The 26,458-nt window shown below is 35.0% G+C and overlaps 1 protein-coding gene and 1 pseudogene across 1 annotated transcript; one reads left to right on the top strand and one right to left on the bottom strand.

The window, feature by feature from the left end:
• Positions 1-12,421: 12,421 nt before the first annotated feature.
• LOC101675364 (U2 small nuclear ribonucleoprotein A'-like) lies at positions 12,422-13,594 on the bottom strand. The gene is given in 2 exon segments (XM_045084263.1): positions 12,422-13,254; positions 13,256-13,594. Coding segments are annotated over 2 exon segments (798 nt in total). The 3' UTR covers positions 12,422-12,795.
• A 9,433-nt stretch (positions 13,595-23,027) lies between these two features.
• Positions 23,028-23,577, top strand: LOC101675671 (annotated as a pseudogene).
• The last annotated feature ends 2,881 nt before the right edge of the window (positions 23,578-26,458 follow it).

Here is a 26,458-nt window from a genome sequence, read left to right as displayed (position 1 = left end):
CATTGTGTTGCATTGGATAGAGTACACTGTTTCCAGAAACAGAATGTGGATTATCATACCCAAGTACCTAGTGGAGAATCTGCATAAGCTCTACCACATAGTATGGAGTATTTAATTATTAGAAGGTTTAAAGTACTCTATTTGTATGAAATATATGATTGCTATTACATCCCTTTTAAGTTAATACATGGCATAATGTATCAATGCCATTATTCTTATTTTAAAGGCAGGCCAAAAAAATTTATACTCAAAAATACTCTTCAGCTCTTGTCCTTCTAGTATTAGAAGGACCATCTAACATATTCATCCTCCCATTCATTGAAGAAATATAAAAAGCATTATGTGCAAATATGAAAATATAGGTGGTTTCAGGTCTTTCTATAACAACTATTGCATATTGATGTAGTAGACAAAACAAATAGAAAAGAAGTCTGATTCTATTTGAGGACGAATATATTATTTGCCTAAATTAAATCTTAAATCATGCACTATATAGATGTAAGATCCTAAGTCTAGATAGATATTTTTTGAAGATATTGCAGTTGTCAATCCAATGTATCAATATTTAATAGAAGAAACAAATATTATAGTGTTAGTTCCTTTGCTTTCCTTATTTGACAAAATCAATCTGGAAAAGATATTTTAATAGAGATCCTTCTTCATTTGCAAGACTAACAGAGGTATTAATTCGCAATGGAAGAGTTGACTGGAATTTAATGATTTATAGGAGAAATGCATATCACTCAGTTTGCTTTTGGGTATACAGAAAGATATAAAGAAGGTTTGACTATACCTTGAAATATCCTGAATTTGAGTTGCTTTCTTTTCTGGTTTGATTCAAGGGAAATTATTTAAGTGAAAATGGAAAAGGGGAGTCTGGGAGGCTCAGTAGGTTAAGCATCTGCCTTCAGCTCAGGTCATGATCCCAAGGTCCCGGGATTAAGCCCCACATAGGGGAGCCTGCTTCTTCTTCTCCCTCTGCCTGCCCCTCCCCCTGCTTATTGTCTCTCACTCTATGTCTGTCATAGGAATAAATAAAATCTGAAAGAAAGAAAGAAAGAAAGAAAGAAAGAAAGAAAGAAAGAAGAAAATGGAAGAATGGGTCTGGGAAAAAGCTCATGGAAGAAAAGCTTTTATTACCCATTAAAGCTTTTTAAAAGTTGCCAATTTTTTTTTCTGTTTTATTGATGTCACATATTTGTTTCACAATAAATTATGAACCTTAGTACTATCAACCAAGTCAATTCTATTATCCTGTTTGGCAGTAACCCAAAGAAGGCAGACATAAATTTTTTTTTTCCATTAAAACTTTGGGAATCTTTAAAGCTTCTTTAAGGATTACAGGAAAGGTCTGCTTCTATACTTAAAATATATTTATTTCAGTGACATCCAAAGAAATGGCTTTTCCACTTCATACTGTAACTCTTTTAGAGATAAAGGCAAAGAAAGTTGCAAGATATGCAGCTGGAATCAAAGTGGTCATCTGGGAATATCAATACCATTCATACTGTCCAAATACAATAGCTCAGATAGATGTACTTACTTGTACCATCACACCACTTGAGAGAGACATTCATGTGGGGATTTAACTTGGAGTTTCAGAGGCAGCTGGATCCAAGTTTCCCTAAGACCTGCCTACCAGGCAAGCATTGCAGAACTGCAGCTCTAAATTTCAAATCTAAATTTATACTCTGATCTCTCCTTTGACTCTGCGTTTATTTTTTTCTGCTTATTTTCTACTAAAAAAGCTTTTCCCCCACCTAGAATCTTAAAAATTTCCCAACTCCACCATAAATCTTACATATTTTTTAAGGTAGGTTTATTTGCTTCAGTCACCTAAGTCATCCCCAGGAAGTACCAGAGAGTAATGGGAACCATAATTGTGTGACATTTACACTATTTTAAAGAATGAATTCTACCTTAGTTCTAATCTTGGAGCTCACTGAGAATTTAAAAGATTTATAGTTGCTTCCTTAGTTGAAAGAGAAAGAAGGAGTGAAAATAATCTCATTGCAGCAAACTTTTCCCCTTCAGTAAATATTCTAGGTTTCTCCTAGAGATTTGTAGCTTATATTTTGACATTTTGGGTCACTGATATTGATGGTCAAAATTCACAATATTACATGGCAAGGGGAGATAAAAAAAAGAAAAAATGCTCATCAATATAAAATGGTAGCAAATGGATAATCTCAGTATCTAAATGAATTTACCTTTCTTAATTGAAGAAGTCTGTTATCATATATACATACATATATGTATATAAAGCTGAGCTATTTTGTTTGTCAAAAATTATCAGAGTCAAAGTCATTACTGTGTCAAATCACAATTACATGTTTATTTTTAAACTTAATTCATCATGTAAAGAATAAAGGCAAGGGAGTAGTAAACATTTTACTTGTTTCTTTCCTTCTTATAGAAATGTCATATCTATAAGCCTCCAGAAATAAAAATCAAATATCAATATTTTCTGAAATACCTGAAATATTTTCTGAAAAGTTGATTATGAGAATGAGCTCTTATTTTGTTCATGAGATTTAATTTTTATTGCCCTGAATGTTCTCTGGTTGTCTCAGAATTCTTAATAGAATGATACAAACATGGTTTTGAAAACTGTAGGACATATGTAAATCAAGTCTTTTTTTTTCTTTTTGCCTGTGTATATTTAAAAATCTTGATAGCTGATACAATGATTTTATAATTCATAATGAATAACAGATAATCTTGATTATATTTCCCTTTGCTTCATATTATGAGATTTTTGAGGTCTCTGCTTAAATATAATATGAAGTATAAATCTAATCAAATATACCTTTCTCTCTTTTAAAAAAATACTGTATATAGTATGTTACAAATTAACTATATTTAAAACATGTTTTAGATTATCACATATCACAAATTTTACACTGCTTAAGTGTATCAATTTTACACCTGGGGTGGATGAGTGGTATATGTGGTAAAAATGAAAATGAATTTAGGAAAACATCTTAGTTGTATGAAAGAAAATATTATTATTTTAAGTATAAGAAAAAAGTGACCTCAATAAAATTAAAATTTATTTAACACTTTAGTAACTAGAGAAAAAAAATATATATGCTTACACCCTCTTACCTTTTATCTGAAGGTATGAATAGTAATGTAAATGCAAGAGATACAGAGGGATAGAAAATTATAGATACAGACTGTCTTGTCAGAAAATTCATCATTTTCCCTAAAAAAATATAGTGACAGTTTTCCTCCTACTTCCCTGACATAAAAAAACTTATAGATGATGAATAATAGTATAAAACCATAGGTAGTTGTGAAAGTAGGCATAATATATTCTAAGAATTCTAACTATATTATTGTATCCTATGCCTTTTATTATTCCATTCGCATGTTATGCTTCTCTTGATTTGTGAACGTCAATAACGTGCCCATTTCTAATTCTGAAACTGCACTATGATAATTGCTTTACAGTATTTTGAAGGACACATACCACAGTATATACTGTGCTTTTCTCCTATAATCATGAACTGTAAAAAATTTACAGTATTACTCTTAGGCCATAGTTTTTAAAAAATCTATGTCAAAACTAAAGTTATTTTCACCTTTTTAAAAAGCTGTAATATGGACCCTCAACTCTATGGTCAATTAATCTTCGACAAAACAGGAAAAATATACAGTGGAAAAAAGACAGTCTCTTCAATAAATGGTGCTGGGAAAACTGGGCAGCTCGACCATTCTCTTACACCGCACACAAAGATAAACTCAAAATGGATAAAAGACCTCAACGTGAGACAGGAATCCATCAGAATCCTAGAGGAGAACATAGGCAGTAATCTCTTCGATATCAGCCATAGCAACTTCTTTCAAGATATGTCTCCAAAGGCAAAGGAAACAAAAACGAAAATAAACTTTTGGGACTTCATCAAAATCAAAAGCTTCTGCACAGCAAAGGAAACAGTCAACAAAACAAAGAGGCAACCCAGGGAATGGGAGAAAATATTTGCAAATGACAGTACAGACAAAAGGTTGATATCCAGAATCTATAATGAACTTCTCAAACTCAACACACATGAAACAGGCAAACATATCAAAAATGGGCAGAAGATATGATCAGACACTTCTCCAATCAAGACATACAAATGGCTATCAGACACATGAAAAAATGTTCATCACTAGCCCTCAGGGAGATTCAAATTAAAACCACATTGAGATATCACCTTACACCAGTTAGAATGGCCAAAATTAACAAAACAGGAAACAACATGTGTTGGAGAGGATGTGGAGAATGGGGAACCCTCTTACACTGTAGGTGGGAATGCAAGTTGGTGCAGCCTCTTGGGAGAACAGTGTGGAGATTCCTCAAGAAATTAAAAATAGACCTTCCCTATGACCCTGCAATTGCACTCCTGGGTATTTACCCCAAGGATACAGATGTCATGAAAAGAAGGGCCATCTGTACCCCAATGTTTATAGCAGCAATGGCCATGGTTGCCAAACTATGGAAAGAACCAAGATGCCCTTCAACGGATGAATGGATAAGGAAGATGTGGTCCATATACACTATGGAGTATTATGCCTCCATCAGAAAGGATGAATATCCAACTTTTGTAGCAACATGGACGGGACTGGAAGAGATTATGCTGAGTGAAATAAGTCAAGCAGAGAGAGTCAATTATCATATGGTTTCACTTATTTGTGTAGCATAACAAATATCATGGAGGACAAGGGGTGTTAGAGAGGAGAAGGAAGTTGGGGTAAATTGGAAGGGGAGGTGAATCACAAGAGACTATGGACTCTGAAAAACAATCTGAGGGGTTTGAAGTTGCGGGGGTTGGGAGGTTGGGATACCAGGTGGTACGTATTATAGAGGGCATGGATTGCATGGAGCACTGGGTGTGGTGAAAAAATAATGAATACTGTTTTTCTGAAAATAAATAAATTGAAAAAATTTTTTTAAAAAGCTGTAATACATTTCTCCTTTATAAACATCTTTTTCTCACTTTTCTTCTTTTTTTTTTCTTTTTTCACCCAGAGAATAGTTTTACATGTTTCTTTTACCTTTCTTAGTAGATTAATCTTTATACCAGAAAAACATCTTTAACTTTTCATTTGCTAAGATTCTTCTAAATTTGTAGATAATTTCAAACTAGTGACAAAATATTAGATTTAGAGGCATAACTTAAGATGATCTGGACTCCAACTTTTTCCCTACAAATCACAAAATTAATACAAAGAAAGGGTACATGATTAGCTGTGTATCATAGGAAATAAAAGATACCAGTCATGAATACTTGAAGAAAATCTCATTGAAAAAAAACAAATGACAACTTTTGAGGATAATTATATTTGGTAGTATTTTAGATTAAATATTCTTATATATCTTCCCTACCTTCTATTTCAGCATGATGTAGTCCTTGGTCAAATACAAAAATATATGCATATATTGCTGACTCCCAAGAAATCTCTAGGAGACTGAGGTTTTCAGAACACAGTGAATTATTCACAGTGGGCTGAATACTAAATACTAAATGCTAAATACATCTGGTAACGCAGCTCTAAACCAAACGTTCTAAGGAAGTGTAAGGGAGTCATATCTGTAATATTACATTTATAGATGTAAAATCAACAATAAATTAAAAAGAAACAGGTGAAATTAATCTGTTATTGTATTTTATGAAATCTCATATAACTAAAATATTATTCAACTTATATGAGAACTTATTATATCTTTTGTATTTATTCTGCTCTTATTCATCATTTTATCTTTTTGTTTTTCTGTGCTGTGTCTTGATTATTATTATTATTATTTTTTTTTTTTGATAGAACTTCTGGCTTTCTAATTCTTCCATCGGCAGAAGTTAATACTCATCAGCTGTTTGACTCATCCTTTAAAATTTTATCTTTTATTTAGTTTTTTTAAAGAGTTTTATTTAATATTTTACAGAGAGAGGGAGAGAGAGAGAGATAGCGTGCGTGCACAAGCAGTGGGAAGAGCAAAAGGAGAAGGAAAAGTAGACAGCCTGATGCAGGGCTTGATCCCAGGACCCTGAAATCATAAACTCAGCCAAAGGCAGATGCTTAAATGACTGAGTCACCTGGGCACCTCCTCCAAATTTTTTTTCTTTATTTTTTTTAAGTAGGGTCGATGCCCAATATGGAGCCCAAAATGGGGCTGGATGTCACAACCCTGAGATCAAGACCTAAACTGATATCAAGAGTTGGATGCTCAACTAACTGAGCCACCCAGATGCCCCTATTTTTTAATATAGTTTTAATTAAATTTCTATTTTCAGAATTTCCTTTGATTTCTTTTCATATCTGTTTTGTTTCCATGTCCTTGAAGATATTTTCAAACTTGTACTATTTTAAAAATTATTAAGATGTGTGTATGCGTGTGTGTGTGTGTGTGTGTGTGTATCTTATAACTCGTGCCTGATGTCTTTATGGGTATCTTTCAGCTGTAGATATTTTTCATTTGCATTGCTCATGACATTTTTTTTTCCTATTGTTTATTTTTTTATTTGATTTCCTTCTTAATATTCCTATCAAATTATCTGAGATGGTAAAAAAAAAAAATGACTTCCTATACAACTACTTCCTATGATTACTTGTTTTTCCATGTGAAGTGCCACTACCAGTCTAGTATTTTTATGAAAAAAAAAATACTTAACCAACTGAGCCACCCAGGCACCTCTAGTATTTTTAATTCAAAGTGTGAGATTTGGTCTCCAGATCCACAGAGTGACTACTTTATGAAAACTTTTGAAGAAGTATTTCCTTTCTGATTACTGCTTTGCTTAGTACTAAAGGATTTTATTTTCTTTTTACCTCTTGTGTGACACTGTTGGAGAGGAGGGTAGATTTTCCTCTTACTCATGTTAGTGGTATGACCCTATAGTGACTCAGCTTAATGTTAGCATTGCTATTATAATCATTCCTTCCTTGGCCTGGCTTGTGGTTTTAATTACTGTCTTTCTTGCTTCCGAATATCAAATATCAAAATCAGAACTTAAGATTGTGGAGGTTTTTTTGTTTATTTCAATTGACAACTATACTACATAAAGGGGTTCAAGAAGTCCTTTTCTTTCTGATTTTTAGCTTTCTCTTAATTTGGAGCCTGGTAACTCCTCACTATCTTGGCAATTATTTATTTCTCTTAAATAACAAAAATTTTTTTTGTCAAGTATTTTGAATTGGTTTGGTAGGAATAATGCTCAGAATAGCTTGTCATATTGCAAAAAAATGGAATTTCAATAGAAACTCTTATATCTTGGGGCGCCTGGGGGGCTCATTCATTAAGCATCTGTCTTTGGCTCAGGTCATGATCCCAGGGTCCTGGGACTGAACTCTGAATTGGGCTTCCCGCTCAGTGGGAAGACTGCTTCTCCCTCTCCCACTCCCCTTGCTTGTGTTCCCTCTCTCACTGTGTCTTTCTCTACCAAATAATAAAATAAAATAAAATATAAAAAGAAACTCCTATATCTTTGAGTATGAGTAAAATATATTCAGATGCTCTGAAAGATAGTTGAGCTGTATTTTATAATTTCAAGCATGGTTATAACCTGAGACCAAACAATTTCGTGTGGAAATACGCAGGATAATTTACACATATAATATGTTGTACAGTAATATACAACATAATCTACTGTTATATTTATAGTTTCACTGTTTGTTAGAACAAAAATGTTGAGATAATCCAGTCTTTGACTCTGTAGTACACATATTGCAGGGATCATGTATAGAGAGGTAAATCAACACATATTTCTTGTAATATTCACAGAATGGTATATTACACATCACTGAAAACGAATGGACTATTTATGCATTAAACAAAATGGATAAATTCCGGAAATATAATGGTTTTGATTGAAGCAAATCTGAAAAGTTTGAGTGAGGGGCCACTTTCATAAAACTCATTAAAAGTAGAATGCTGATATTAATAAAATTCAAAATATTGGTTACTCTTGGAAATAAAAGACATAAACATGGGAGAAACACATGGGTAGCTTCAAATATTGGTAATGAATATTCTAAATTTGAGTTTATGTAGTGGTTGCAAAGTTTTTCAATTTATTTTCATATTTTATAACTAGCACATGTATTTAAAACTTATTATATATGACTTTAACACAAACAGACATGATTTTGTAAATATCCATAATTGCATGATTCGTACTAAAAACTATTTGAAATTGTAGAGTATTATTGCCTCTCCAAGGCATCAAATAATTGAGCATTTAATGTAGTGACTTTATAATCAGGACTTCAAAAAACTCTAATAGAATCTTATTCCTCTTAACCTAAAGATATGACTGTGTTATCACACTGTTTTGGACTGGAGTTCCAATCTATTCTCTAATCAGTTTGGTTGTTACCCATTTCCCTATTCAGATATCTACATTTATAAAATATATTCTACATTAGTCTGGGAACTTTAATCTGATTATTTCAAGTATGGTCACACAGAGAAAGGAGAAAAGAGATATGATAACCATCTTTTTAAACTATGGCTTATCATATCAATTTATTCCATGTATTTCAAGCAAATCACTTTTGTAGTATATTATCTATGTCAGTTAACTAGAATGAACATGTTAATAAAATGGTCTTTTGGATTCTACTTACATTATTGCTATATAAATGTGGTTGTTGAAATTTATAGAGTTTAACTTTGTTAATATAAGCTGGTGGTTTGCCTACCATAATAGGCAATATATTAGAATATCTCCATGCAAGTAAATGCAAAAACGTCTTGAAGATTTTGTCCACCATGAGGGCACAACAGCAGTTCAGATCATAATTGTGCCGCTATTCACCCTAATTCACTTCAAACAGAGAATTAAGGAGGCAGGCAGAGTCAGAGTTTTTTTCCCTTGACGTTTACAAAGAATTTATTTTAAATAGAAACAGAAGAGTAGAATCCACCTCAAAAAAATATGTATTTTGTTATATCATTTCACTTCCATTGTATGCTTTCTTACCCTTTGAAAAGAATCACTGCATTATAATATTATTTTCTAAAGGAAAGAGTTCAATTTTTGGGAACCTGGGTGGCTCAGTTGGTTAAGCAATGCTTTCAACTCAGGCCAAGATCCTGAAGGCCCAGGACCGAGTCCCTCATTATGCTCCTTGCTTGGTGGGGAGTCTGCTTTTCCCTCTAACCCTCCCCCTTCTCATGCTTTCTCTCTTCAACTCATTCTCTCTCAGATAAAAAAATACAATCTTTTTTTTTTTTTAAAGGAGGTGTTTTTATGGGTTTTGTTGTTGTTGTTGTTTTGTTTTGCTTTTAGAACTTGCCTCAAGATAAGGGATAGAAAAGGCACAAAGTGTTCAGATTTTCAAACATAAAGTAGTTTTAAAATTGCATTTGTCTCTCTGATGGAGGCATAATTCTTCATGGGATATATGGATCATATCTTCTTTACCCATTCATCTGTCAAAGGGCATCTTGTTCTTTCCACAGTTTGGCGACTGTGGCCATTGCTGCTATGAACAGTGGGGTACAGATGGCCCTTCTGTTCACTACATCTGTATCTTTGGGGTAAATACCCAGTAGTACGATTGCAGTATCTTAGGGTAGCTCTATTCTTAATTTCTTAAGGAATCTCCACACTGTTTTCCAAAGTGGCTGCACCAACTTGCATTCCCACCAATAGTGTAATTGGGTTCTCCTTTCTCCACATCCTCTCCAACACAATTGTTTACTGTCTTGTTGATTTTGGCCATTCTAACTGGTGTAAGGTGATAACTCAATGTGGTTTTGATTTGAATCTCCCTAATGGCATGATGATGAACATTTTTTTCATGTGTCTGTTAGCCATTTGTATGTCTTCTTTAGAGAAGTGTCTGTTCATGTCTCCTGCCCATTTTTTGACATAATTATCTGTTTTCTGCATGTTGAGTTTGAGGAGTACTTTATAGATCTCGGATATCAGCCCTTGTCTGTAGTGTCATTTGCGAATATCTTCTCCCATTCTGTAGGTTGCCTCTTTGTTTTGTTGACTGTTTCCTTTGCTGTGCAGAAGCTTTTGATCTTGATGAAGTCCCAAGAGTTAATTTTTCGTTTTGTTTCCTTTGCCTTTGGAGACATGTTGCTGTGGTCAATGTCAAAGAGGTTACTGCCTATGTTCTATTCTGGGATTTTGATAGATTCCTGCCTCATGTTGAGGTCTTTCATCCATTTTGAGTTTATCTTTGTGTTTGGTGTGAGAGAATGGTTGAATTATATTCTTCTGTACATAGCTGTCTAATTTTCCTAGCACCATTTAGAATACCCAACTTTTCTATCAACATGGACAGGACTGGAGGAGATTATGCTGAGTGAAATAAGTCAAGCAAAGAGAGTCAATTATCATATGGTTTCACTTACTTGTGGAGCATAAGGGATAACACAGAGGACATTGAGAGAAGGATAGGAAAAGTGAGTTGGGGGAAATCAGAGGGGGAGACAAACCGTGAACACTGAGAAATAAACTGAGGGTTTGGGAGGGGAGAGGAGTGGGGGGTTGGGTGAACCTAGTGGTAGGTATTAAGGAGGACACATATTGTATGGAGCACTGGGTGTGGTGGATAAACAATGAATCTTGGAACACTGGGGAAAAAAAAAAGAAATCATTAACTAATAAAAAAAATTGCATTGTCTCATAGGAAATAATTGGTGACGTTGGTTACCTTTCTCAGTGTATAAATATATCCTCAGTACCACAATAAACCCCCTAAATTTCATAGACTTTTATTTATTCTTTTCCTATCTATATTTCTATATAAGTTGTAACATGTGTTATGTTTGTACAAATCAATTAAATCATATCTGAGATGACTGGAAAGCAAACAAACAAACAAGTAAAAAGGTAATATAGAACATTCTCTTGTCATGATTTCTGTCAAACTAAAACCTCACTCAATACTATGAGAAGTATTGACCATTTTGCAGGCATCCCATTATTTTTGGTAGCCAATTCCCTTTTGGGAGTGAACAAATCTCCTAAAATGGACCCCCTAAATTGAATTGGTGCAGGGTACCTAAATCTCTTGGCTGTCTTTGAAAACAGGTCTCCAGTGTAGCACAGCAATGTTGCTGTATCACCAATTGAAAAATTCCAATTTACTTTCCTCTTTAGATCTGCACAAAGAATGAGTCCACATCAAATTGTTATGATCAAGAAAGATATTGCTTGTAACAGTCTTTCCTACTTTAAAAATGACTTCGCTGGGGTTGAAAAGTAGTATACACCTCAAAAATAAAAGAAGTAGGAGGGACTGAAATGACTCAGAATGAATTGTGTAAGACTTCAGTTATAACTGATGAAAGTAAATTAACAAAAGAAAGATAGTAAATAAATATAAAGAATTGTGTATGTGTGTGTGGATTTTGGAAGAGTAATATAAATGTTAGTGCATATGCCTAGCTTTTCAAAAAATTCCATCAGTGAGAATATATTTCTTTTTTGGCAACCTTATTTTAAAAACACATGAAGATGAAGATTCTGTGTGACAAGTAAAAATTCACTATATTCTGTGGAAATCACACAAAGTCTAGGATTTGAGCAGGTCTGTTTACTGAAACACTGCAGATTTTTTGATAATCATTTGAATATCTAAATTTGGAAACAACTCTTTCTAATTAAAAAAGTCAAACCTAGTTCATCTAATTAAAAATATTGTTCATTTAGGGACTCGGTCCTTCCTGAACATTTTCTCTAGCATAATTAAACAAAAAATTCATGTTTTGGTTTTTTTTTTTTCCTTTAGGGTTGACCAAGAAATCTTTAATATTTCCCTCAACTCAACTAAACTTTAGGTCAGCTTCTTCCTAACTATAGTTCCATGGACTCCATTTTCTTAGAGCATTACTTTAGACACTAGCAATTGTAAACATTTTCTCTACTTTTTTGAGATGTTAGTTCTCCTGTAGCTCAAGGATGTCATTTTCAAAAACTTGGGAGACATCCTTTTGAAATCCAATCACTGAGAAAAGTAGTGTCACCTTCTCCCAGTTTATGTGGGAAGGCAGCTGCCTAACTTCTCTGGTATGTACAGATTAGCAAACAGAAATGGCCTAATCACATTGGCCAAGCTTCCGCCCCAAAGTCCTTCAATATTTTACATTAGCTTGCTCCAGTGTTTAAAAATCCTTTCTTGGGGTGCCTGGGCGGTTTAGTCAGTTAAAATCCGACTTGATTTGGGCTCAGTTCATGATCTCAGGACCTCAGGGTCATGGGGTAGAATACCAAGCCTCTGCTCAGTACGGAGGCTGTCCATCTGTCTGTCTGTCAGTGTGTCTGTCCCCTGCCGCCTGCTTTCTCTCTGTCTTCAAAATAAATAAATCTTTAAAAAAATTCCTTTAAGTTCTTTCTTTTGTTTCAGCAGTGCTGAGTTCAATCTGTCCTATTGGAATAATCTTGAATTCCATTGCAATTGTCTTTTTTTTTTTTTAAATCTTGAGTTTTATTAAGAATTTAAAAATCTAAACATTTTATAGAGGCCTGGGAAGCGTACTCAGAAACACCACCCTCTGGCATTTCCAACATCCACACGTCCATATACCTCACTGCACTGCACCTCCCCACCAAGACAGGCAACTTGGCAGCACAGTGAATGTCGCTGTGTTTTTACTATTTGTAGAAAACTGGCATTTAGATTTAAGAATTAATAATATTACAAAATTACCAGCAGCAGTCTTAAGCATTTTAACAATGCTTATGAACTCCACTTTGCTGACCCAAACAAAGCTATTATTCCAAGTTCAACAAGCAGGACTTATCCCAAGGAGGCATAGTATACATCCTGCAGATACTCAGGCTACATTGTTCAGGACCCATTTGTGACTGTGTCTTCTCCCATCTCCTCTTCTCCATCATCAGTGGGACCTGATCTGCATTCCCTGCCAGGTATCTGCCCGGACTGCAGCAAGCCCTTCTGCCCCTCCACTTCAGCCAGGGTAGACGCATTCCCTATAGCATTCTTGATTGCTTCTACATCTCCTGGAGATGGCCCACCTTTCTTCTTGTCAGTTGGCAAACCAGCACCTGGGTTGAAAGTTTTGCTTCTCCTGGCAATATCCTTTGCAAGTTGTGCACCTCGTTTGCCCTCGAACATTTTCTCTGCTTCCTGACGCTCTTTTAGTTTCACCTTCTGGAAATCCAGTACTCTGACTTGCGGAACTTTATAAATTACATATAGTCTGTAATGCTTCTTATTTGTTACAGGATTTCTTAGAATACTTAGGTAAGTCAGTGATTTGAGAGATGCCAAAGGGTCCGGATGCCATACCCAGTTCCACAAGACTACTGTTGGTCAGAATGAGTTCTGTCAGACAGGCTAGAGCCTGATCAAGTCCCTCACCTATACGGCATATTTTATTGTTGTTTACTAACAATGTTTTCAGTCTTCTTAACAAAGGAAAACCATCCAGTTTCCTGATTTCATTGTCAGAAAAGTCAATAGCATCAAACTGGTCTAAGGTAGCACCTAGATTTTCAATGACAGGAATTTTATACCCCCGGAGGTCCAGCTCGCGGTCCCCCACGGCGTTGGTGTACTGAGCCACCTGCTCGATCAACTCTGCGGTCAGTTTCACCGTCCTGCCGCCTCCTGCTGCCGGTACCATGGCCCGCCAGCTCTTGAATAAAACCCTGATTACTACTTTAAATAAGTGTCTGTTGCATTTTTTTTTCTGACAGTTAATAGATATTAAGTGTAAATATTCACATAAGAAAACATGTTTTAAGGAATGAAGATTAAAATATTATATCCCTACATTGTGTATTGCTTCTTACAAACAATATTATTTCTATAACATTTTTAAATGTTGCAAAAAGCTTCCAAAGACATTACTTAACTTAATTTTCACAATACTTCAGTAAGATTGATAATAACAGTATCATTGGGCTAACTTTTAGACATCTGAGACTTGAATTAGTTGTCCTGCCTGAAATTATAGCACAAAAGAGCCCTCTGGAGTTTCACTAGAAGTGAGCATTTCTTGGGTCCCCTACCTATTCCTCATGTATCCACAATCTCCAGGTTCCACATCATAGTTATCGTTAATGCACCATTCACATAATTGTTGAGTTACCCAGATTTCTATCACCACAAGAACATGGTAAAATTGTAATTTCACTGAAGTTCTTTGACGTCAGTTACTCTGTTTTATACCTTACCTTAAAAAGCCACATTATTTTATTTCCATGTAAATTTATGTTATCTATATGTTAATCCATTTTGACAAAGACTAAACTATGAAGTATATTTGCTTCTTATATGGAGTCCAGAGACTGACACAATTTTTTAAACACAACAGGAAATCAATATTGTTGAGTGGATGTATTAATGAAGTCAGACTTTTGAGAAATTATATCTGTATTTCTAGAATGTTCAGGACAAGGTTCACACACTCTTGATAACCAAAAGCCAATAAATATTGGTTCAGGAGAAAAATGATGATTGTTCAGTTCCATGTTACCAAGTTTTGAGTGTAGCATCCATACAGTAAAATATTCCCTAAAAGAATCTACTTCCTTACTTTTATGGTGTTTTTTGTGTTTTTTTTTTAAACAGCTTATTTGTTAACCCTATATGCCAATCATTATGAATGAGTTCAGAAGGTATACTCTAAGGTGCTGTAGTCAGAGAGAACAATAGAATTAATTACACAAGAAACACTGTGACATTCACATTTATGAGAAAAGTGAGCACAAGAAGAGTTAATATGTGCAGAGCATCTTTTCATTTAGTTTGTGATACTTTTATGAATATGAAACTAAGAGAAAGGAAGATCACTAATCTAATCCATAGAAGTTCTTGGGTACTAACACAGGTTTCATTGATCCCAGTATCTAACCTCATTCTACTGTCTAGATATTTTCCTCATTTTGCCTTAAACCCAAACCATGATTGTACCCTTCACACACACACAGTTTAAATCTTCCAACCAGTTACGTCACTGAGGCAGAGAAAAATTATATACAAACAGGACACTCAGAAAATAAAAGCAGGTTGTGGATATCTGAAGTACTCAAAATTAGAAAAATGAATATACACTAAATACATGCACATATATGCATACTTTTCCATGTTTATATTAGAGGAAAATCTCTATTATTTTCTTTTATACTACATACAACTCTACTATGACAATAGTTCACTTCTGGTCACTGAATGTGTTAGTTTTTCTCACACCAGGCAATTCTGCAACAACAGCTGGGTGTCCTACAATTTGACTCAATTCTGATGTTGTCTACCTACAGATTGCATTGGATTTCATAGATTAAAAAGTCAGTCCCAGGAGACTCCCCTGCCAGCCATTTTGGATGCCAATAGCAAGTCCAGGTTGCCATCTGTGCTTCTGATCAACCAGCTATAAATCAGAAGTTATTCATGACTCCCTCCTAAGGTTCAATTAATTTGCTAGACTGGCTCACATAACTAAAGAAAACATTCATTCAATAGATTACCAGTTTATTATAAAAGGATATAAATCGCTATCAGTCAGATAGAAGAGATGCATAATGCAGAGTATAGGAAGGACTGTGGAGCTTCTGTGCAATAAGAACATATCACTTCTCTTGCATTTGTACATGCTCATCAACCTGGAAGATCTCCAATTCCCATCATTTTAAGTTTCTACGGAGGCTGCATTACATAGGCATGATTGATTAAATCACCAGCCATTGGTGATTGAACTCAATCTCCAGCATCTCTCCTCTCCCTGGAGGGTGGGGCTCAAATCTCCAACTCTCTGGTAAAGATTGGTTTCCCTAGCAACCAACCCTCATCTTGATGTTATCTAGGGGCTTTCCAAAAGTCACTTCCTAAACTTAAACTGAGGTGTGGTTGAAAAGATCTCCTTGTGAATGACAAAAGTCACTCCTGTCACTGAAAACATTCCAAGAGTTTTAGGAGTTTGTTTCCAAAACCCAGGGACAAAAACTTTGGGCCAGGTCTGCATTTCCCAAGGCAGGAACACCATCATCTAAGTCATTTAAGCATTCTCTATTATACACCATACGTACAATACATATGTATATTGTGTGGTATATGTCTATGATTTTTCCTATAATATATATTAGTAATTCTTCAAAAATAGTTATTTTATTCAAAAGATACATATATTATAGACTTCAGCTTGAGAAAATCCTATCTAATAAATAAAATAAAACAAAATGAAATTTACATAAGAACATGTAGGACAAAACAAAACAAAACAAACAAAAAACTGATTAACAACCTCTGATACAGTCTGTTCAACTTCCTGATAAAATTTCCACTGAAGAAGAAACTCAAATTATTTTTTTTTATGAGAATATTTGAAGGAGGTTGTCAAAGTAATTCTTTTATGCCAAAATTTTGGGAGCATCTTCAGTTTTAAGCTAAGTGCTTAAATACACCAAAAGCCAGTACTAGTGAACATGTCAAAACAAACTCCCTGACTGTAGGAAGAAAGGAAGAGAGGTCTCATTGACTGGCTTTATTTCCCTTTGTCTTCTTGTAATGGTCTAGCTGTTGATTAAGGTATGTGGTTTATTATGGTTATCGGAGACAGAATAAAATAGAAGCAGATTGTGAAATATTGTAAAGGGACAATCATAAAAGCAGTAAAATTTTCTAATATCCTACCAGAAAGACTAGATTTTTTTCTTGCTGTTCTTGACCACATAACCTTTAGAGAGAGAATGTCTAGTAATGGCAGCATTTTCCTTTAGTAATAAGATAATATATGATATGTATCACTTACAAATACACACACACACACACACACACACACACGAGGATGTTTTCCTGATGTTTCAAAGAAAGAGAATAGTACAATAAGTGATTTCCTATTAAAAAAACAAAACAAAACAGAAAACAAACAAACAAACATGAAAATGTTTCAGTATAAGACCACACAGCGGCAGAGGGAATCAGGAATTGAAAGTCTTATGGAGAGACTGTTATAAGATAAAAATAAAGTAGGTGAAAATCTAAAGAGCAGCAGAGATGGAAAAAGACTTGGATGAGACATTGAACTCTTGCAAGGAAACTAGAACAGAAAGAGCAGAATCAAAATCTGCAAGTGAGGTGATTACAAAAATTAATTGTTCAGGAAAATTGAATTAATAATCTGGAGGAGAATGTTTTTAAAAAATCCATTAGTCTACGAAAATGAAAAAGAAATGATCAATGAAAGTGAACATGATTGATGTCAATGACATACACACTGTGGAGGTTTCACTTGCAGAAAACTGGTGTCCTTAAAAAATGGTGCAAATAAATATAAGAAAGAAGGCATAAACTGAGTATAAATCATAACACATGATTTCAATTTGGTAATAAGGATAAAGAGTGTGTGTGCATGCATAAATATATATCTCATGAATATGTACATATTTGTGAGGGGTTGTGTGACGCCAAGTAGTTTTCTTTGGTTGGAGGGAGGTATTATTTTCCAAAATAGTTTTTCATTTTCCTATTTGTAACAATAAGCAGATACTTACTATAAAAACATTAAATAAAATGTTGATGAAATTGAAAAACATGAATTAAATTACCCAGAGTGAGCAAAATTAAGAAAGCATTACCCAGTAAGTACTGTTGTTTTAATAAGATCTATTTTTCTAGATGTGTCCATGTTACTAATTTACTATACCTGTGTTTCTATTATTCTAAACCGGCAAACTATATCATCACAGAAGGGTGCAAATAATTCAGCAAGACCATTTCATTCTATTCATATGACTGACTGTACATTCTTTTGTTAAATCTGCTGATTTTTCCCAGAGGGAACCCTTACACCCTACAAAATCATAAAGATGAAATGAATAAAGGTAGCAAAGTGCTAAGTAATTCTGAAATTATTCATTTTGTTACTGTGGGACAAAATGGGATAGGAAGGGGTGGGACAGAATGTCCAATTTAGGATGATGAAGTTATTAAGAGGTTTCTTGTCTGCCTACATTTCAACAGAACTGTTCTTTCTAAATATACTGGATAGGTAAATAGAAAGATAGATGATAGATGGTGGATAGGTAGACTTTTGTACAGAGGTAAGTTTATCTATCAATACACACACATACACACACATATGCTGATATCTACAAAGTAAAATCATTGGTCATTCATGCTTTTAGGTTAGTTACTTTATGAAATAATTACCCAATAGAGATCAAATTAAGTGATACTGAGACTGGAGAATAGGAATGGGAAAACAATAAAAATATGAATGAATGGAAAACATATGGTAGTGTAGTCTGAACTTCTGTATGCTAGTATAGTTCTCAACTTGATACTCAAAGAGCTATCTGTACCTTGGCATTCAGTGTCTATCTATTCTATTGTTGAGAATACATATGAGTAAGATGATTTCTATCATCTGGGGTCCTTGAATAACATAGACTTTTTAAGGCATCCACATAATTCACCATACAATGATCTGAACTGATTTTAAAACATCCATCAAAAAGCTTAAATGGCATTTCTGGGCCATGTTATGGACCTTTTTACTTATTGCCTATATGTAAATTTCTTGTTTTGAAAGACAGTAGCATTTTATATGGTTTTTGCCATCTGAATGATAAGTGCAATTTTGTACAATAAAAAGGATTGCTTTGAGGCAGTTGAGATTTAATTAAATTCACTGAGCTTTGTGATTAAAAAAAAAAAATGCTATTCCTAAAACTAGAATGCACACAACACATTCCAACATTTTGGAACCAATATTAGACTTCTCTCTTACTTCATTACAAGTCATGACAGATGATTTGAAAAGAAAGCAACATGGAAAATGTATCAATTTTGACAATAGTTCAGAATTCATAGTTAGCATCAGTATTGTGGATTATTCAAATAAGTATGTGCTTCAATATTTACAACTAAAATGTAGTTAAATTCTCAATTTAATACTACTCTTTTATATACTCTGGTCTTATACTTATCTCTATCAATTAAAAAAGTAAATATTTAAACATATGCCTCCCATTTAAGATATAAAAGAATTTTATATCTTCACTTGATTGTAAACTCTTGAAGTCCTAACACCATACCTTATATTTCTTTCTTTATTTTACTGGATGCTTATCATAGTATAATCACTTGGCATATCCTTGCTGATTAATTGACTGATTGCTGTCAAGTTCTCATTAATTATTCATCAAATTTCAACGGCATTTTTCCTCAAAAAGATCAAAGAGTTCTACAGCAAACTGCAAATTTATAGCATTTAGCAGTACAGAGTTGAAAATAGTAAATCCAGGGAGGATGTAGGAAAAAAATAATCAAAGGGATGAGGAAGGACAAATGATAAAATCAATTCAACACATACTTACTGGTTATCTAGTTTTATGCATTGGACTACATTTCAAAATCATTTTGCCATGAGAGATGATTTTAGTACACTGGTGGAAAAGTAGAAAAAATCTTCTCTATTGCCCAGTCCTCATAGATTTTGTCTGGATCCGTGTAGGTATGCTTCCTTTCCAGCTTGAAGCCTTGTTTCAGTTTTTCAGATTTCTGTGCAATGGGTCAGAAACTCATGCTGCTGGTGCCAAACAGTTCAGCTAGAGAGAAAATATATGCGGCCAGGGGTTGGGGGGAGCCTAGAAGCAGGGAATCACTTGACTACACAGAAGACCCTGAACCCTCATTATCCCACATTTTAGGCCAGGCATAAATGATTTGTATGCAGCATAGCTAAATTTCCAGTAAAGTCGCTCCACTCTCAAAATGCTATACAAATGTATGTGCTGGGAAAGGAAGGAATGAGGGAGAGGGAGGGCACATCGATTCCACTATGTAGTAATGGAAATTGCCTGCTCAGAGAAGTGTCCCTGCGGCATCCGGTCTGTCCTAGTGACTTATCTCATGCTGCTGAGATAGCTCTCGCCTAAGTACTGGCACAAAGAGTGTGGGTAGAAAAGGAGCCTCCAGAGTCAACCATGAACAAGAATAAGAGAATTCAGAAGCCAATATTAAATTGTCAAACTAAATCTTCTGGAGTAATGGGGCACTACAGGAATCATTACATTACATTTCTGGAAAACTTCGTTCAGATAGTTTTGACAGCGCATGATACCGAGTAGCAGAGCGTTGGAGCCCAACTACCAGCCACTCTGCCCTTGGGTAGAAAGGCATTTATATTACAGTTCGTGCAACACTGATACCACTCTTGCTCGTATTCCTGCGTGCTTTTATGACTGCACATTTTCCAGTGAGGAAAAAGCCTGGGAATATCATTTCGTATGGCAAATGGTTGACTTGTTTGTATTATAAACACGGTTTGGAGATTTTGAGTTGCTTTAAATACTTAAACATTTACTTGTAAGTGTTATTCTGAAACAGGTATGTTGTCTAATATAAAAATATTTTTAGATAATTCCCAAATCCTCTTTACATTGATGCTATCTAAACCAACATAGAGATCACCTGATCATCTAATCACTAAAGAGATTATTATAATCCTAATTGATTTTATAAGTTGTATTTACCATTTAATTTATAATTTATCTTGCCTGTTTACATTATTTAGTTTCAAGAATACTGGTCTTCGATATGCATTAGGTATTTCAAATAGTAAGCGATTTGTTGCAATAATGTTCTTTCTCTTCCTTCTAAGTCCATAAACACATATCTATATTTGCTCTCTCTTTTACTACCTTTTAGCTCTTTCCTTGCACTTTTATTCCATGTTTTCTTTGAGAACAAAAGTTGTTTATTATTATTATTATTCCATATGGTAATAGGAAATGAATACTTAGAAATTCGAAGAGTCGTCAAGTGGAAAAACATTTCAGGGAGAGTTTGGTACTGAAGATTCTGTTCTGTCCTATAGTAACATTTCTGGCTGATGCATTTGTTTTTGTATTAGATTACACCCATAAAAAAGGAACACATCAGAAGAGTGTTATAAAGTTTCATACTTGGCCTCTCATTCTATTTCATCACAAGGCATGGAGACAATTCAGAGTATAATAAAGAAACATTGGGGAAAACAGCTTGGTGAATGGATACAATTGTTTCATTTACAACTCACTCATCTAATTGTCTCCTATGGTCTGCTCATTATTGTTTAAAGAACAGAAACTAAAATGAAGAAATTTAAGTCTTTGTCACACCTATATTTGTGAAAGTTTGAACATAGATTTTAAGATTTTTTTTTTTTTTTTATTTGACAGAACACAAGTAGGCAGAGAGGCAGGCAGAGAGAGAGGAGGAAGCAGGCTCCCTGCTGAGCAGAGAGCCCGATGCAGCACTCGATCCCAGGACCCTGAGATCATGACCTGAGCCGAAGGCAGCGGCTTAACCCACTGAGCCACCCAGGCGCCCTGAACATAGATTTTAAAGCAGAACCTGTAAGGGCCAGTTCGCACATTTGAGTTACAGTTAAATCTTAACTCCCAAGATGAAGGGTCAATGAAGTCCTAGATAGTGACTTTTATGAAGTGGTTATTTACTTGTTGATTCTGCAAGACTCCCTCCCTCCCCGTGTCACCCTCACAAACACATATCATCCACCAGGCCTGCTTTAAACCCATTACAAGTGTGTTTACAACAAATGTGAGCATAGTTGTAGATTTTTGCGTGATTTAAAAAGCAACAAAAATTATCAGTAAAAGTAGCAGAATCAGTGAAATTATAAGGGGAAAACAGGTAAGAAAAATACTCTTGGTTCTCCAAGTCTAAAATTAAAAAATTGAGTAAACTATCTTTTTTTTTTTTTTTTTAAGATTTTATCTATATGCTTGACAGAAAGAGAGATTACAAGTAGGCATAGAGAATGGAAGCAGGCTCCCTGCTAAGCAGAGCACTCAATGTAGGGCTTAATCCCAGGACCCTGACATCATGACCTGTGCCAAAGGCAGAGGCTTAACCCACTGAACCACCCAGGCGCCCCTTGAGTAAGCTCTTTTATTAGACGTCTTACAGTTCTATATTCTGTGTCCATGAGACACATTCGTATGGAATGTACTGATGAAAATACAATTGCTATACTGTTTGCAAATTGGGAGTTTTCAATTAGCAGTTGAGAGCTGCAAGTCAAAAATGGCAAGAGGAGGGGGCGCCTTGGTGGCTCAGTGGGATAAAGTCTCTGCCTTCGGCTCAGGTCCTGATCCCAGGGTCCTGGGATCCGGTGGCATCTGGCTCTCTGCTCAGCAGGGAGCCTGATTCCCCCTCTCTCTGTCTCTGCCTGCCTCTCTGCCCACTTGTGCCTGATTCCCCCTCTCTCTGTCTCTGCCTGCCTCTCTGCCCACTTGTGCCTGATTCCCCCTCTCTCTGTCTCTGCCTGCCTCTCTGCCCACTTGTGATCTCTCTGTCAAATAAATAAATAAATTAAATTAAAATGGCAAGAGGAGTTTTAACACTGATGTTTAGCCCAGTAGCCACTCCCATCTCTACAAAAACAAATAATAGAAGGAAAAACCCAACATAGTCAAATAGTCATCAAACAATATTCATAGAATATGCCACCTAGGAAAAATAAACAAACAAAAATGCTTCTTCCTTTTTTTTTTTTTTTTTTTTTTTTTTTTTTTTTAAAGATTTTATTTATTTATTTGTAAGAGAGAGAGAGAGTGAGAGCGAGCACAGGCAGACAGAGTGGAAGGCAGAGTCAGAGGGAGAAGCAGGCTCCCTGCGGAGCAAGTAGCCCGATGTGGGATTTGATCCCAGGACGCTGGGATCATGACCTGAGCTGAAGGCAGCTGCTTAACCAACTGAGCCACCCAGGCATCCCATGCTTCTTCCTTTTTGCTATGAAAATTGTTCTTTACAATTCCTTGACGAAAACACTGGATGTGGAAAATATATAGTGAGTGTTTTGTGCCTGTGTACAAAATATCTTCAAGATTTTTGATGATTTGCATTTAATAAATTTGAATATTTACAAAATATTTTTACTACATTAATATTTTATTACCTTAACATGAAAATAAGGGTATATTAAGGAGATAAGCCAGTTAAGGTAAAAGAAACCAAATAGTTTATGCACAGAGAGGCTGGACTTCAAGCTTCATGTAATCATAATACCTAGATGGGGTAACATCAAAAATGCCTGATTCGTCAGAATTATTCCACCTAGGTGGAGGCCGCCGTCAACCGTCTGGTCAAACATGCATCTGCGGGCCTCCTACACCTACCTCTCTCTGGGTTTCCATTTCGACCGTGACGATGTGGCTCTGGAAGGAGTGGGACACTTCTCCCGCGAGTTGGCAGAGGAGAAGCGCGAGGGGGCCGAGCGTCTCTTGAAGATGCAAAACCAGCGTGGCGGCCGCGCCCTCTTCCAGGACGTCCAGAAGCCATCCCAAGATGAGTTGGGGGGAAAGCCTGGACGCCATGGAAGCTGCCCTGGTTCTGGAGAAGAGCCTGAACCAGGCCCTTGTGGAGCTGCACGCCCTGGGTTCTGCCCGCACAGACCCCCATCTCTGTGACTTTCTGGAGAACCACTTCCTGGATGAGGAGGTGACACTCATCAAGAAGAAGGGCGACCCCCTGACGAACCTCCGCAGGCTGGCCGGCCCCCAGGCTGGGCTGGGCGAGTATCTCTTCGAGAGGCTCACCCTCAAGCACCACTAGGAGCTCTGGAGACCAGCAGCATCCTTTGAGGGGTCCTCGCTGACATCCGTGCCCCAGCCTCTCCCTGCAGCCAGAGGGAGCTTTGAGCCCTCTCCCAAGTCCTGGACCAAATGGAAACAATAAAGCTTTTTGCAGCAAAAACAAAACAAAACAAAACAAAACAAAAAACAAAAAAAAAATACCTCTCACGACCTGGTGTAAGCCCCCTGTGCCAGTCTCCTGAGACAGATTTAATGTTTCAGAACCTGAAAGCAGCTTGTTAGTCAGAATTCACACAATGGCTTCAATACAAAGTGAAACAAATTGTGACACCACAATCTCAGACCAATACACAGAAGAGATGGAAATTTCCCTCTATCCGTGATTTTGACAGTGTTAGAAGGAGGACAAAGCAGGCTCATCCCACTTAGTGCTGAGCTCTATGGAAAAGCAGCATGTGTAACCTTAATTTCTTTAAGCCAGTAGTAAAGGCTGAGAACTAGTCCACATCTGGCATTTTCCCCCATCTCTTAAGATTTAAATTCTATTTTATTATCAATGACAAGAGGGCTAATAAATATCTTGAAAATGTGATCAAATATATTGAAATGTTTGTATTTATACTAATTATGTCTTTTTAATTTTAAAAAATGCATGCTCATTGTAAAGAGTTTAGAATATGTAATAATATGTAACAATAAAAATTAAAATATGTAATAAAATTACCTTATGTAGAAAATTGCTATAACTGATTTCATATATATTTTCCAGTTTTTAAATTTTTACTTTTAAAATTATAAATAAGTTTTTTATACAATATATTAAGATTAAGTAGACTTGATATAGAATTGTATCCTTATTTTTAATTTAACTACAAATTGTAAGCACTGTGCCATGTCATTATAAACTATTTAAAAACCTATGCTTATTCGCACCACATGTTCTACCTTAAAACTATAGTAAAATATATTTAATCACTATCCAACCATTAGACATTAAGGTTGCTCAAGGGATTTTACTGTTATAAATATGTCATGATTTTCATCTTTGTATTAAATATTTGTCTGGATTTTTTATTAGTTCCATAGGATAGAGTTCTAGAAGAGAAATTACTGTACTAAAGGGTATGAACTTTTTACAGACCTTTCTGTATGTATTGACAAATTGCTTTCCAGAAAGGTTGTACCAGGTTATACTCTCACTAGTAGAGTATATTGATAAGTCTTGCAGTGCACACATACTAGATAGAACTTTAAAAATCTTTACTTACTTGTTATTTGACAGTAGTAACTGCTATTATAATTTGAAATTTTGTAATTTATAGAAAGATTGAAATATTTTTCATGGGTCTAAATATCATTTGTATTTCTTTTTTCTGAATAAATTCATGTCATGTTTAAGCTTTTCTACTGTTGTTTAAGTGATTATTATCATTTGCTTTATAAGCTTGTCATTAAGGTTATTATTTTTTAGTTTTTTTTTAAATTATAACTCTTCACTTTGTTCTTTAATTTTGTTTTTGATGGACTTCATCACATATATTGATATTTTGGTATTTTACTTTCCTCTCCATACTCAACATAGCTTTTATGATTAGGAAGTGTCTTCTGACTTGGTAATGAGACAATTTTTAACCCTCAATTTTTTATACATTTGTCTCCTGTTATAAAAATTATGATAGATTATTATTGTTATTCAACAATATAAAACACTAGATTTAAAGTATTTTATATTCACACTCAATTATTTATTATATAACATGTAGCACTTTTTAAGGTATGACTAACAGTTCATTTAAGTTTCCAGAGAAATTTAAACCTATTGTAATGCAGTGTTTGAGACCTGTCAGAATTCCTTTAACCTGTCAGAAGTTTTGATATGCTATAGCAATATTGATACATTTTAAAAGAAAATATAGCACCATATTCCCAGAATCAGCGTCTTTCATATAAAAGAGTGGGAAAGAGTCATCATATCAAGATTGTATTTTATTCTGTGGGTTTTCATTGCAGTACAAATTTGTTTCACTGCTGTGATTTTCATCACATATTTTTCTGAGGTTATTTTATCCATTTCAGATTTGTATGGCTTTCTTCTGATATTTAATAAAATGATTCTAGAATGGTATGGGTGATTATCCTTGAAATGATCATCTAAATGATACCAATGATTGGCCATTACTTTATAAAGAACTTGAACATCCACTCACTCTATAATTTGATCCTTACAACAACAGCCCTGTGAAATTGGCATTTTACAACTATTCATTTTTTTTATTCCTACTGATGAGAAAAATAAGGCTCAGAGATGCTGAGCAACTTTCCTAAAATCATATAGTTAAGGGTGACAGAACTGGAATTTGAAATGGTTCTTCTAAGTTCAGATCCCATATTTTCTATTATAATCGCTTCTTAGTTCCCAATTATCAATCTTCTTTTCTCAACAAAAGGACATTTGAATGGAGTTTTCATCATTGTGGAGTGATTCAACACTCTACATATTAAAATAATAACTGCTTTAGAAGTAAACGGCTATGGTAAACTACGTACACATTTTCACATTTATTCCAAAATATCATCATAATTTCTTTAGAAATAAATTAGAAGAAAAAAACTTGATCTGTTTTAGAGCAATTTTAGGCTCTTAGCAAAACTGAGCAGAAATTACAGAATTCTGAGATGTCCCTTGCCCCACCACGTGCACAACTTCTTCCTCTCCCAGCATCCTCTTCCTGAGCGGTGCATTTGTTACAATTAATTAACTTTCACTGACATGTCATTATCACTACAAGTTTATAGCTAACCTTAGAATTCACTCTTAGTGTTGTACATTCTACAGCTTATCACAAGTATATGATGACATGTACCTGCCATTACACTTCCATTCAGAGTTATTTCACTGCTCTAAAAATTGGCTGTGCTCTACTTGTTTTTCCCACCCCTAACAC

This window comes from Mustela putorius, unplaced genomic scaffold (assembly GCF_011764305.1).
Source record: "Mustela putorius furo isolate JIRA1106 unplaced genomic scaffold, ASM1176430v1.1 tig00000759_pilon_pilon_pilon, whole genome shotgun sequence".
Lineage (NCBI taxonomy): Eukaryota > Metazoa > Chordata > Mammalia > Carnivora > Mustelidae > Mustela > Mustela putorius.
Note: the sequence above shows the minus strand (reverse complement) of the source record. Positions and strands in the feature narration are given on the sequence as shown.